The following is a 13,774-nucleotide window of genomic DNA, read 5'->3' on the forward strand; positions in this document are numbered from 1 at the left end:
CTCTCTCTCTCACACACACACACACACACACACACACACAGACACACACACTGCCATCATCTCAGAGAATCTGATCCTCTGGGTAGGAAGTGATACTGGCCATCTAAATGCAAAGGTCTAAAAAAAAACGTGTTTTTCCAGACTCTGACCCGGCTTTGCTTCCATGCAAAAGAATTTCCTTTCATATGAGCACCGGTTGTTGATTGTATGCTTTAATGATTTAAAAGTTTGGTGTTAGAGAGCTAGAAAGGCATTCATTTACATCGGATATAAAATGGTGAGAATGCAGAGCACACACACTTTGAAGACACATTATTCTCATTTCTGTGAATAACGGGGGCATCTGTTTAAACTGGACCCTACATAGAGCTGCAGGCCTTCAAAGTGGGCCATCCCTACACCGAGCAGATGCTAGCCACTTGAAATAGGAATGCTGGTCAGCGTTCCATTTCTCCTTCAGAAGCGTCTTATGGTATCAAAACCTAACACCAGAAACAGATGGAAACTGGACCTTAGGTTTCATATCTTCTTCAAAGGACAGGAGGTGCTGAATTGAAAAGTGTTAGATTTAGAAAACCTGTGATCAGTGAAGTGGATGAGGAAAATGATGAAGGGGAAGTGTTGTCATATAATGAAAGGAAAATAGAAAAATTAGTGATTTTCTTACAAGTTTATCCATGATAAAAAGCACCTAAATAAATGCATGTATTAAGATGTTTATATGTGTTATATGTCATGGTATTTAGGCCAAGCTAATTGACATGTAGGGTCACCTTAGTAATTTGAGGATTAAAGTAGTACTGGATATATAAAGATAGCAGCTCACATTGGAATATTCTGGTCGGCAACTTTCAGTTAACGCAAAGTAGACACTCATTACTGAAAATATTTACAGGATGCACAGATATACTTTTATTTCATCATAGATACATAACAACGTAAGTGAGGTTTCTGTGATGACTTAGGTTAGTCATTCTTGTGGCTTTTGGTCAGCACCTTGAAAGTGAGTTACACTGGTCTGGTACCTTTGATTGACGGTTAGCATTCAACTGACTTTTTTTTTTTTTTTTTTGCGGTACGTGGGCCTCTCACTGTTGTGGCCTCTCCCGTTGTGGAGCACAGGCTCCGGACGCGCAGGCTCAGCGGCCATGGCTCACGGGCCCAGCCGCTCCGCGGCATGTGGGATCTTCCCGGACCGGGGCACGAACCCATGTCCCCTGCATCGGCAGGCGGACTCTCAACCACTGCGCCACCAGGGAAGCCCTCCACTGACATTTTATAGGAGTCATGTGGCGGTAACATAAAACAGCAAACCAAAACCAACATGAGCTTGAGCATTGCAGGAAACTGTGGCTTGTTGAAGTTGCCCATGTGTTTGGTTTCAAAGCTTTGTTGTTTTGTCTTTTGATAAAACTTTTTTTCTAAACTGTGACCCACAGAGCATTATTTTCCTGCATTGTTCCTGTGGATTCAACTATGACAGTTTGTCTACTGCAGGACTTCTCAGAGCCTTTGACAGTACTAACATACCCTGTGACATGACGCCTGTAAACTGAGATGTAGTATCTGACGTTGCCCAAGCTTATTTCGTTTTACCAGCTGCCTCTCCCACCCCCACCTTGCTTTTTTCCTTGATGGAATATCTACCATGGAAGATAGTTTGGGAAATGGTACTCTAGCATTTTTATAGGTAGTTTTTCGTGTACCATCACAGCAGTGCTCAGAAACGAGCAGTTTTGTTGCCCCTTTTTGGATGAGTGAGGAACACCAGGGTTCAGGTTGGCACCAGGACCCAGGTCTCCTAATAGCTCGCCAGTCTTTTATCTCTCTGTCGAGGCTTTGGGTTCAGGTAGGAGGCACTTATCACATATGGCCGCTGGGGGGGGGTTATAGAGCTGTGTGCTGATCTGAAGTTCCTCGGTCCTGTGGCTGGTCCTCAGGGCTCTGGGGTCTCCTGTAGAGGCCTTCCTAATTCTAGCAAGTTGATAATGAGGGTAAGAGAGTTAGTTCTCGTGTGGTTTCTGTGAAATAATGGTTTAGGCAGCCCCTTGCCCAGGTGTGCTTTAAGTAGGAAAGTTACCCAGATATTCAACTATGGGTTCACTTGTGTCTTGCTTCCCGATTTTCGCCCCATGGTACATGTCATGTTTTGCTTTTTTTATAGAAAGAAATTCAAGCCATGAGTCAGTGCAGCCATCCCAACGTAGTGACCTATTACACCTCTTTTGTGGTAAAAGATGAACTTTGGCTGGTCATGAAATTACTAAGTGGAGGTAAGTGGATTTTGTCATTTTTGTTCATTTGCTTGTTTTCTTTTTTTCCTTTTGTGCGAGTCAGCATATTGAATAAGACTTTAGATTTGATCCCCTTACTCCCGTATTTATAAGTTTTCTTGGTTTATTCTTTGCCTAGAGAGTAAAGTCCGGATTTCTTCACATTGATATTCAGAGCCTTTCATAATTCAGCTTAACGTGTAGAATATCTGTGTCCTCTTTTACCCCGGCCTTCCAGGTGTGGCTGAGACTCCCCAGATGCCTTCTGCCCTCTGAGGTCTCCGTGTTGTTACTTAGCCCCAGATGTCTGTCTGTCCTTCTCCATGTGCCCAAGTCCTGAAAGGCCCCATCCTCTCTGTAGCCACCCCTTACTCTCTTTAGAAAAGTTAACCAATCCTTCCTCTTTAAAGCCTTCATCCTTAACGTTATTCAAGTCTCTAACACACTGTAATGAGTTATTTCAGTGTGGTTTACTAAAGGTCCGTGGTGATGGAAATGTTCTGCGGCTGTGCTATCCAGTTTCTACTAGTGGCTCTTAAACATTTGACACGTGGCTAGTGTTACCCAGGGACTGAATTTCTATTCAATTTTAATTAGCTTACATTTAAATAACCTCAGGTGGCCAGTGGCCTATGGTATTGGACAGTGTAGTTTTAGATTGTGGATTTCATGAAGAAAGCATGTGGGAAGGTGAAGGAACTTTGCCTGTCTAGCCTCAGATCACTGAAGTTAAAAAAGCCACGGACAATTAAATTTATAAGACACTTTCCCATTCCTGTATTTTATCTCTTTTAATCTTTGAACGTCACGCTTTGATAGGGGAGGATAATGATAACGGTTAATTTTCTTGAACACTTCCTCCGTGGCTGGATCCTGTGCCGGGTGATTTACTGACTTTATTTCATTGTAATCAGGACAACACCATTGCATGGCAGGTGCCCTGATCCCTGTGTTTCAGAAAGGACACCAGAGCTCAAGAGAGTTAGGCTGCTTGCCCAAGGCCACACACGTCGTGCCTGTTAGCTGGGATCTGGACACGTAAAAGCTACCCTGCGCTCCAAGTATCATCACCTTCATTTTACAGACCCGAAAACTGGAGCTGAGAAAGCCCGAGGGATTCCTTCCTAATACCCAGCATCCCCATACCTCTCACGTGTTCTCTTTGCAGGGCGTCCCTCCCTGTATATCCATCTTACTGAGGCGTGAAGTATGGTTAGGAGTAGAGGAGAACATTTGGTGGTACCTGGACGAAGCCAGAACTGACAGTGCAGGGTTTATTTGGTGGAGCCCATTTTTATCTGCAGACCCAGTTCAGCTAAGGCTAAATCAAGGCAGCATCACAATTAAAAAAATTTTTTTTTTTAGAGAAACTGTCTTGGATGCAGCAGAGGCCCTGCACTGAGATGACGAAGGCATTGTAATCGCCTTGGGTCTGCTTGTGTAGGTCTCGGTAGGGAGCCTGGGAGAGCTTAGTTTGGTTCTGTTTCCAGTCTTGTCAATCCTATTAGTTATTGTTTCCTTGAGTGCTGACTCTGGCTTTTAATTAAAAGGGAGAAGAAAAATGGAAGGAAAAAGGAAGCCCGTTGGAGCCTACCGCAATGTTGAGTGTCAGGACTGCTTCTTGGTTCTGCTGAGGGTGGTGCTGTATTGATAAGATGATCTTAACCTGGCCTCTCCTTGTAGGGGGTCCACTAACTGAGGAAACAAGAAATTCTGGTGACCTGGGGCCCTGTGGATTTTAATTCCTCTCTTTATTTTTATCCCAATTAACCTTTTATAAGCTTGAGAATATCCCCTGTGCCCTTTCCTAAGGACTGGATAGAAAATTTCATTGTCTTTTTAAAAGAATCCAATTTAGTCTCCCCTGGCCCTAGGTAAGAGGAACAGGTTTCCACAGGTAAGGGGAATGTGGGCAGATGTAGCCTTTTGCTCATTTTGCTTTCAGCAGGCCAGAAATGCATGCATGCCTGGTATGGTATATCCTTAAAAAAAAAATTAAAATGTTTTTGGAAGTATCGTTTTCTAAATGACCCCCAAATCCAAGAGTCAATGAATAAAGAGATGTTTGTTTCTCCCTGAGGGGAAAGGTATGCATTTGTTTTCTTCTATGTTATTTTATTACATCAGATCTCTTACTGAGTGGCAGGTGGCTAGCCTGGTGTAGTAATATCTGATGGGGAAACTCAGTCCTCTTAGTTAAGTCAGGGAGAGCCTGGAGCCATGTTCGGGTCCTGAGATAGGCTATTTGGTAACTCTTCAGAAGTGTTGAACCCCCAGGTAATTATGGCTCTTAAAGTGACCGGGAAGTTTGGAATATTAATTAACATGTGTTGAAGCATGAATTCACAGTGCCAAGGATACTAATCTGTTTATAGTAACAAAATACTATGTATTTATTTCTTTATTATTAAACTCTGTACATCACGCCTCAAGTAAATGTAAATGAAGATTGCCTGGAGTCACAGAAAGGAATCTTCTGGTTATAAGCAGGGGTCTAAAGGCAACAGACATTTTTTCTCTCCTCCTACCTGAGGTTAAGGAAAAACTGCGCTTCTTTCTCTCAGCAGTTCCCTGCTGTCTTTTCTCCAGGCCTCTTATTCGTTTCTTTTTCAGTTTAGGCATCCCGAACCCTCTTTTAATCTGTAACCAGTTGCATGTCTACAGAAAAGGGACTAACTGTGAAGTGGCCGTGGACAGTCTTCTGCTTCCTGACCCAGAATCCCTCTCATTAAGTTCAGCTGGATGTGTGCTTGCAAACTTGGATTTAGTGTTTTTCTGGTCACGGGCTACCATGCAATTGTTTGTATGCCTTGGGAATATTTGTGTTAAATAAACAAATGAAAGCTATATTTTGTTGTTCTCGTTTAGCTTTTTATTTTTCTAAGGATTTTTAAAAAATATATTATTTATTTATTTATTTAATTTATTTGTGGCTGCATCGGGTCTTAGCTGCGGCACACGGGATCTTCGTTGAGGCATGCGGGGTCTTCATTGTGGCTTCTCTCTAGTTGTGGAGTGTGGGCTTTCTCTCTCTAGTTGTGGTGCGCAGGCTCCAGGGCGCGTGGGCTCTTTAGTTTGCGGCACGCGGGCTCTCTCGTTGAGGCGCGCGAGCTCAGTAGTTGTGGCTCTCGGGCTTCGTTGCCCTGCGACATGTGGGATCTCAGTTCCCTGACCAGGGATTGAACCTGCGTCCCCCGCATTGTAAGGCGGATTCTTTACCACTGGACCACCAGGGAAGTCCCTCGTTTAGTTTTTTAAATAAGGAGGACTATTCTGGAAAGGTAATGAAGGTGCTTATACAGTTGTCTAATTCTTCTTTCTGTCCACTTAGGTTCAATGTTGGATATCATAAAATACATCATTAACCGAGGAGAACACAAGAACGGAGTTCTGGAAGAGGCAATAATAGCAACAATTCTTAAAGAGGTTTTGGAAGGCTTAGACTATCTACACAGAAATGGTCAGATTCACAGGTATGACCCCTGCAGAGATGTTTAAATTCAGCTGTTCATATCTTCAGTCCTAGTTAGTAAAGAATGCTAAGGAAACACACCTCACAGGTAGGTATTGACATATCTCTACCTTAGGTAGTTTAAATAGATGGGAACAAAGTACTTAAGAACGAAACAAGAGAACAAGTTTTGATGAATTATATTGGTGTTTTGGTTTATCTGCTTTCACTGAAATAGGAGTAGACTACAGAAAGTACTGTGGGGACTCAAAAAAAATCAGTTTACATTTTATACTCATTTGAAGTATACTCATTTGAACTGGATAGCATCTCTAACTTTCTAATGCAGGCGAGAGTGTTCCAAACATTTAATATGTTAATTATTTTTGACATGCTGGTGGAAGAGAAGGAGGGGAGGCACTAATTTCATCTCTTTTGTGGCATAAAATGCTACTTCTTTAAATAGCTAAACAGCATCGCATATGAGTGCCTGATGCTTCAAATGGGTTAGTGCTCCTTGGGCCCTTAGGAATTGTTGCAAGTAAATAACCACTTACCACTAATATAAATATTGCAATTCCCTTGCCCTGAGCTATAAGTGAGCTGTATGTTTAATGGTATCTATTATGTCTTTCAATAATTAGAAAAATATTACTTTAGAAGGCAAACTTATAAATTGTCATTTTTCTTAAGTGTTAAGACTACTCAGCACAACTTCTACATAGTGAAGAAATACGTTACAGAGTATTGTAATTAGTATTTACCATCAGTCTCTCCCCAGAGGAGAGACTGATCAAATCCATTGTTTCAGAGGCTGAGGGGATTGATTGGAAATTGCATCACAGACACATTTAAGTGGAAGTAGAACCGCTTTACATAGACTGGGCTTTAATTCTCGATAAAATGATAGTATTGTGTGTATATGGCAATCTGTAACTCTGTAACATGAAATAATCTACTCATTATTGTTTTAATTAAATCTGGATAATGATATCACATAAACTGTTCGTTACTAAAATCCTAATCATCCCCCAGGAGCAAACTATAAAATCACAATGTACCTTTGTAACTTTTAAAATCTGTGGTATAATTTTAATATTTATAAAATAATAATTTTGTCAAACATCTCCATTGTATGATATGTATTAAAGTCTCCCTGAGTGAATATAATGTCTGTACTCCATAATTAAATTCTCTCTTTTTTTTTTTTTTCTAATAGGGATTTAAAAGCTGGTAATATTCTTCTGGGTGAGGATGGCTCAGTACAAATAGCAGGTAAAGCTGGCAAAGATAAAACATTCTTTACCTGTTTACAGAAGTGTTAGGGCTTCAAAGAATGTAGACTTGTTCCTAAGAAATGAACAAATTGCATGTAATCTGTGTTTTTAAATTGAAGTATAGTCGATGTACAACATTATGTAAGTTACAGGTGTACAGTGTAGTGATTCACAATTTTTAAAGGTTATAGTTATTATAAAATATTGGATATATTCCCTGTGTTGTACAGTGTATCCTTGTAGCTTATTTTATACATAGTAGTTTGTACCCCTTGTACAGTCCCTCCCCCTTTCCCTCTTCCCCTTGGTGACCACGAGTTTGGTCTCTATATCTGTGAGACTGCTTCTTTTTAGTTATATTCACTAGTTCGTTGTATTTTTTAGATTCCACATATAAGTGATATCACACAGTATTTGTCTGTCTCTGTCTGACTTATTTCACTTAGCATACTACCCTCCAAGCCCATCCATGTTGTTGCAAATGGCAAAATTTCATTCTTTTTAATGGCTGAGTAGTATTCCATTGTAGGTACCACTGTATCTGGGCTGCCCTATCATAGAATGTTTCGGTCTGAGGTATAACATGTTTTCCTGCTATTTTAGAATGTGGCCTTTTAATAAAAAACAATTTTACTTTTAATTTTTTTATATTTTCTACCTTCCAGATTGAGTAATGGTGATATTTATATAACTGTAAGAAGCACTTTTGAGAGTTTTTGGTTGAGTTTGAAAGTTTAAAACCATTGTACACATTAATTTTAAACCTTTTATTTCTCAAGAGGTAGCTGAAAGAATTGTGAACTCTTAAAATCTAGGGCTTATTTTGCTCTTAAATTTGACCCTTCATGGTGATTCTTGACAGTTGATAGGCATGGCAAGGCAGTACAGGTCAAATGAGTGAGAGCCTCAGGCGGGAGCCTTCTACGTGCAGAACTTCTCATTTTGTTAATGCTCCTAGAATAGCCTGAAAGGCCTGGTTTACAATGTAGCCATGTTCATACCAACTCTTGTGTTACGCCCGGTCTGGGAAGGTCTGTCTCAGCATCCTCTCAGCCATCATTGCTTTGGGCATGTTTGGCTGAACAGTCCTTCTCCGTACGGGACTGTCCCTGTCATCGCAGGGTGTTCAGCCTTCTGGCTTCCGGGCGTTAAATATCACCAGCAGCACGTCCTCCCAACATCCTTGGTGTGAAGGTCATCCATCTAGCTTGCGTTGTTGACGAAATGCTGAAGATGTTGAATCAGCCTAACCTGCTTCTATTTGAGTTGGAGTGGAAGAGTCCTACCTTCTAGCATAGGTTTAGGGTCTTTACATGTCTAGTTATTAGAGCAAAGTTGATGGCATTTCTTCGTCCCACTCTTGTTTCTAGACAAATCTGAGGATCTGGGGTTATTATTAGAAATGTGAGAGTTCAGCAGAAAACAAACCCACCCTCAACACAAAGGATAAGCCTTGAGTCATCTCTTTGTTTCATTGTTTGCCCCTCTCTTGGTACCAGAGGACCAGTCAGGTGATGATGCCCTGGCCTGGATGGCGAGCGTGATGCTGACCGTAGGCTCTGTATTTAGTTAGGTACACTTACGGGGACCCTTATTGAGTTATTTTTTAAAGAAGAGACAAGGTGTCTTGAAAATACAAAAGGGAAACTGAGAATTTGTTTCAGATCAAATGTTTCTTCCCTAGGGAACTAATAATGGAAGTGTTATCTTGTAATAGTCCTCCCCTTTGAAAAGATAAATTCAGTCAAGTTCGAGACCGCTGGGGAGGCACTTGTTGTGTCAGTTAAGCACAAAGGCTTTGGAATCAAACAGGCCCAATTTACTACCCACTGTGCAACATGGGGCAAGTTATTGCATCTCTAAGCCTCAGTTTCCCCATCTGTGAGATGGTGATGATAATGCCTATCATTCAGGAAGACGTGGATTTCCTGTGCAGCTATTGAATCATAGGATTCAGACCCCTGTAAGTGCAATGTGCTTTTGGGAGTTACTGAGTGTTCTAGGTAGAGAGGAGATGCCAGTTTGCAGTCGGGAGGTATTTCTATACAGGCATTTTTATTAAATTGTCTAAAAAGATCCTAGAAGAAAGGACCTTAATCTTTAAAACTCCAGTGAAAGGCTTCCCTGGTGGCGCAGTGGTTAAGAATCCGCCTGCCAATGCAGGGGACACGGGTTCGAACCCCGGCCTGGGAAGATCCCGCATGCCGCAGAGCAGCTAAGCCCGTGTGCCACAACTACTGAGCCTATGCTCTAGAGCCCGCGAGCCACAACTACTGAGCCCCCTTGCCACAACTGCTGAAGCCCACGTGCCTAGAGCCCGTGCTCTGCAACAGTAGAAGCCACTGCAATGAGAAGCCCACATATTACACCAAAGAGTAGCCCCTGCTCACCGCAACTAGAGAAATCCGCGCACAGCAACGAAGAACCAAAGCAGCCAAAAATAAATAAATAAAATAAATAAATTTATTTTAAAAAAACATTCCAGTGAATTGGTAATGAATTTTTTAAATTAAAAAAAAAAAATATATATATATATTTATTTAGGCTACGCCGGGTCTTAGTTGCAGCATGTGGGATCTTTAGCTGTGGCATGTGGACTTCTTAGTTGTGGCATGAGTGCGGGATCTAGTGTCCCAACCAGGGATGGAACCCGGGCCCCCTGCATTGGGAATGCGGAGTCTTACTCACTGGACCACCAGAGAAGTCCCTGAATTTTTAATTTTAAAGAAATACACACATTTATACCTATTTTTTTTACTCATAATTTTATATTCTCTGTTTTACAGAGGATCTTCCAAATTGTATAAGTTTTATGTCCCATGAAGCCTGGATCCACCCTTGCTTACTGTTGTTGCATGAAGTAAATGAATGTGAGAAATGCTTAGTGTGACCCCCAAAGTGGCAATAGACAGGAAAAGACAGTCTAAGCTTATTTATCATGATAGCGACGGAGGTGTCCCAGTTAAATATGGTATATGGTGTGTCTTCACTGTGGAAGACCTACCAATGGAGAATGAAAAGTTCTCTGTACACTGACATGAAAAAAAATCACCAGGCTACGTGGTTAAGTGAACACAACAAGGTGAAATACAATGTATATAATATGCCACCTTTTGTGAAAGAAGTGGGGAGAAATAAGAATATATGTATTTATGTGAAGAAACGTTAGAAGGATAATGGCAGTGGGAGCAGGGGTGGACTGCTGAGTATAGACCTTTTATAACATTTTGAATTTTGAACCATGTGGAAGTATGACCTAGTAAAGCAAATGAAAAGAAATGACTCAACAAACTTAATGAACTCGCAATAAGTCAGAGCCATTGTTAAACCTTTTATTGTGGAAGTTATCAAACGTAGCCCAAAGTAGAGAAGAGTAGGAGGAATCCTCTGGTACCCATCACCTGGCTTTGGTCCTCATCAGTCTTTGGCCAATTCTTGATTCACCTCTCTTTCCCCTCCCTGCTTTGGAGGCTCTTATCATTATTGATGCTGACTTTTGTTCTTGAGTCATCTAAGTTAGTGCCTTATGTGTGCGTATCTTGTCCTTCCTCTAGAGAGTGGCCTTTATCCCACAGGCTAGGGACATTATGAAGAAAAGACTTCAAGTAAACAACTGAAAGTTTCAAACCGTCCAGCATCAGATAGTCTAGCTGTTAAGAAGATAATCTCTGAGATCAACTGGCTTGGTTGAAATTCCCTGGTTACCACTCAAGCTCTGGGACCTTGGTCAGGTGGCTCAACGTCCTAAAGACTCAGTTTCCTTAAAGGGAGATACAGGTATAACCCACTTCATCTTTTTTTGTGAAATCAAATGAGGCTCTTCATATCTAGCAGTCTTATAACAGTGGCTGGCACATTATAGATACACAGAAAATAGCAGCAGCTGCTACTGCTAATCCTATTACCGCTACTCTTTCTACTGTTAACTACCGCTACTACTGTTACTCCAACTGACAGGATCGCACCAACCCCCTCTCGCACTGCCTGGAGGTCATATGCACCTCAAATTTGTCTTGCAGGAGGTTCAGCTCTGAGGAGCTTTATGCGTTATAAAAAGGGGATGCTTATTAATTATGGAACTTGGAAGCTAACTTGTCATTAATCTTGCTCTAAGCTGATAAAAAAGTACAGCTAATTTTCTCTGTTTTGTGATGAAATGATCATTTCTGACTAAAAGGGTCAAAACAGCAGTGAACTGCCTTTGAAATTCAGAGGCAGGTCAGCCCCTGGCTTATTCTACCACCTGCTACTCTGCCAGTCACTCCGTTCCATTATTCTTTTTTTCCTTTTTTTTTTTTTTTTTGTGGTACACCGGCCTTTCACCGTTGTGGCCTCTCTTGTTGCGGAGCACGGGCCCAGCCGCTTCACGGCATGTGGGATCTTCCCGGACCGGGGCACGAACCCGTGTCCCCTGCATCGGCAGGTGGACTCTCAACCGCTGTGCCCCCAGGGAAGCCCTCATCCCATTATTCTTGTCAGATTACCGACCCGAGCTCCTTCTCTGGGCCTTCAGGAGCACATTGTGCTTTTCTTTTTTCTCAGTTGGGATCCCCCGAGGTAAGATTTCCCGACTTTTTCTCTCCCTCTCAGGTCTGTGGGTTTTTTCCTCACCCTGGGTGGTGGTGTTGAGTGGAACCAGCTGGTGGGTGCGATGTTTGGCTCCTGGGTTCGGAAGCGCCCGTGCAGGAAGCCACCGCTTGGGTTGTCATGAGGATTAAATGTGTCAGTGTCTGTGGTGCTTAGGACAGTGCCTGGCACATGGTGAGGACTTTATAGACAGCCATTCCGGGCTTTCCTTGGTGTCCTTTTTGTGTGTGCGACTTCATGCTTGTGTAATGACGTTACCCGGAAGCCTCATTTCCGGGTGAGTAATGGTCGGCTATCAGGCGTGTAAGTTTCCACTTTCTGTTGATACATCTCTGGAGCCATTATAGCTTTTCTAGAATTCACAGTGAATGTTCTCCGTGTCCTCTAACCTGAGCATAACATTGAGTTTATACAGTATTTAAATTTTTTGTGTGGTTTTAGCTCTAAAATAAGATTATTGCATTAAAAAGAAACAAAAACATTTGTAATGATTTCTTGGAAGAGCTGGATGCTGCTGCTCTCCCCGTGTTACAGGAGTTTGACTTTCTTAGTCAGGCAGTGGGTCACTGCCTGAAAAACTCGGACCAGGAGTCCTCAGGTCTTTTGCTGGCATCTTGGGTGGGTGAAGTAGGGGAGGAGGGTGGGAGAGTTGAAAGCAGAGACTCACAGCAACAGCAGAGCTAGACCGTCTCTTTGTTGCTGTTATATTTGGACAAATAATCCACTGCTTTTACTCGGATTATTTGTATTCTCTTCCTTTCACATCTTTATGCTATCTAGGCTCTGTTTTTTGAAATACGAGTTAAACTGGGGAGAACTTTGCATTTATTTCTTTGAATGTAATGTTTGTTTACCTTGAGAGCATTAATACGAGTATTCTTTTAAAAAGAGTTTTCTTGCTATTCTAATAGAAAACATAACATTTTTTATTAAAATCACTCACTCTATATGTACATATACGCACACACATATATGTGCGTGTGCGTGCTTGTATTCTCTTTTTCAGAACTTTTTATTAGAAAAGGGAACATTAAGGGGCCAGGTTCAGACCACTAGAAACTCTTGCCTTATTATACAGCCAACAGGTGTGGTGAATAACGCTGGTATGCTTGGTTCTGTTCTCAGCAGTTCCAATTCCATGGGTATTATGTATATTCTTATTGAGTGTGGCTGTAAAATCAGTACCTAACATGTATCGAGTGTTTCCTGTGCGCCAGGCCTGGTTCCATGCGCTGAGCGCACCGTGACTCATTCAGCCTCACCGCAGCCCCATAGGGAGGTGCTCTTATTATGCCTACTTCACGCGCTAGAAGCTAAGATACGGAGAAGGCAAGTAAGCGGCCCAGGTCACACGTAGAGTAAGTGGTGGAGTCAGGCTTCAGCTTTGGGCAGTTTGGCTCCAGAGCCTGTGGTGCCACATCTGTGGGTTTTCTGGGAAGACAACCCTAAATCTGGATTTGAGTGATCTCAGTTTTTGGTGGAAGACCAATAGCAATCACTAGTGCTTCTCCATCCCTGCAGATCGATTCTGTTTGGGACCAGGGAAGTTATTTAGCACCTTTTCCCTCCTTGCTCACAGCATCACGGGTAAGGTTTTAGGGGATGGGAGAAGCCATCATCTTAGGCATCATCTGGTGCGGGATTAAGCGTGGTAGTGACACCACACTCTTTTCAGACTAAAAAACTTCAGGTTAAATGTAGTGAATTAAAACCTGAGGATTGCCTACTCAGGGTTTAAAAGAAAATGCTTTACTTCTTATTAGATCTTCTGTGCTCAGAAAACCTGTGTGTGTGTGTGTGTGTGTGTGTGTGTGTGTGTGAGAGAGAGAGAGAGAGAGAGAGAGAGAGTGTGAGAGACCTCCTGATAATAAACTTGGAGCAGATGCCTTGGTAAGTGTAACAGATTTTGCTACAATATGATAGAAGGAGTGGCTATTTGAATGGCATGCTTTTCCCACGGCCTAGCATTTTCTTTTCCAATATGATGCTCTGTCATAAACTGTCAGGATGAGCTTAGTGCTTTGTCTGGCAAGTGTCTAAGGCCGTTCGTCCAGAATTATGAGAGATGCTATTTTAAAACATTCATATAAAACAGGTCTCTTTGGGGTGGTCACTACAAATATATTTATCTTAGGATTAAAAAAAAATAGTGACCACTCTTAATCTACTCTAAAAATGTTAATTTC

At 42.0% G+C, this 13,774-nt stretch overlaps 1 protein-coding gene across 5 annotated transcripts in view; it reads left to right on the forward strand.

Moving 5' to 3' along the window:
- STK39 (serine/threonine kinase 39) overlaps positions 1 to 13,774 on the forward strand; it is a 476,424-nt gene that overhangs the window by 244,225 nt on the left and 218,425 nt on the right. For all 5 annotated transcript variants that reach the window (XM_027129207.1, XM_027129213.1, XM_027129185.1 and 2 more), the window contains 3 exons: positions 2,165 to 2,273; positions 5,605 to 5,746; positions 6,944 to 6,999. In XM_027129207.1, the coding sequence (XP_026985008.1) occupies positions 2,165 to 2,273; positions 5,605 to 5,746; positions 6,944 to 6,999 (307 nt within the window). The remainder of the gene's footprint in view (positions 1 to 2,164; positions 2,274 to 5,604; positions 5,747 to 6,943; positions 7,000 to 13,774) is intronic.

This window comes from Aethalodelphis obliquidens, unplaced genomic scaffold (genome assembly GCF_003676395.1).
Source record: "Aethalodelphis obliquidens isolate GAN/ISIS:26980383/991018 unplaced genomic scaffold, ASM367639v1 scaffold2, whole genome shotgun sequence".
Taxonomy (NCBI): Eukaryota; Metazoa; Chordata; class Mammalia; order Artiodactyla; family Delphinidae; genus Aethalodelphis; species Aethalodelphis obliquidens.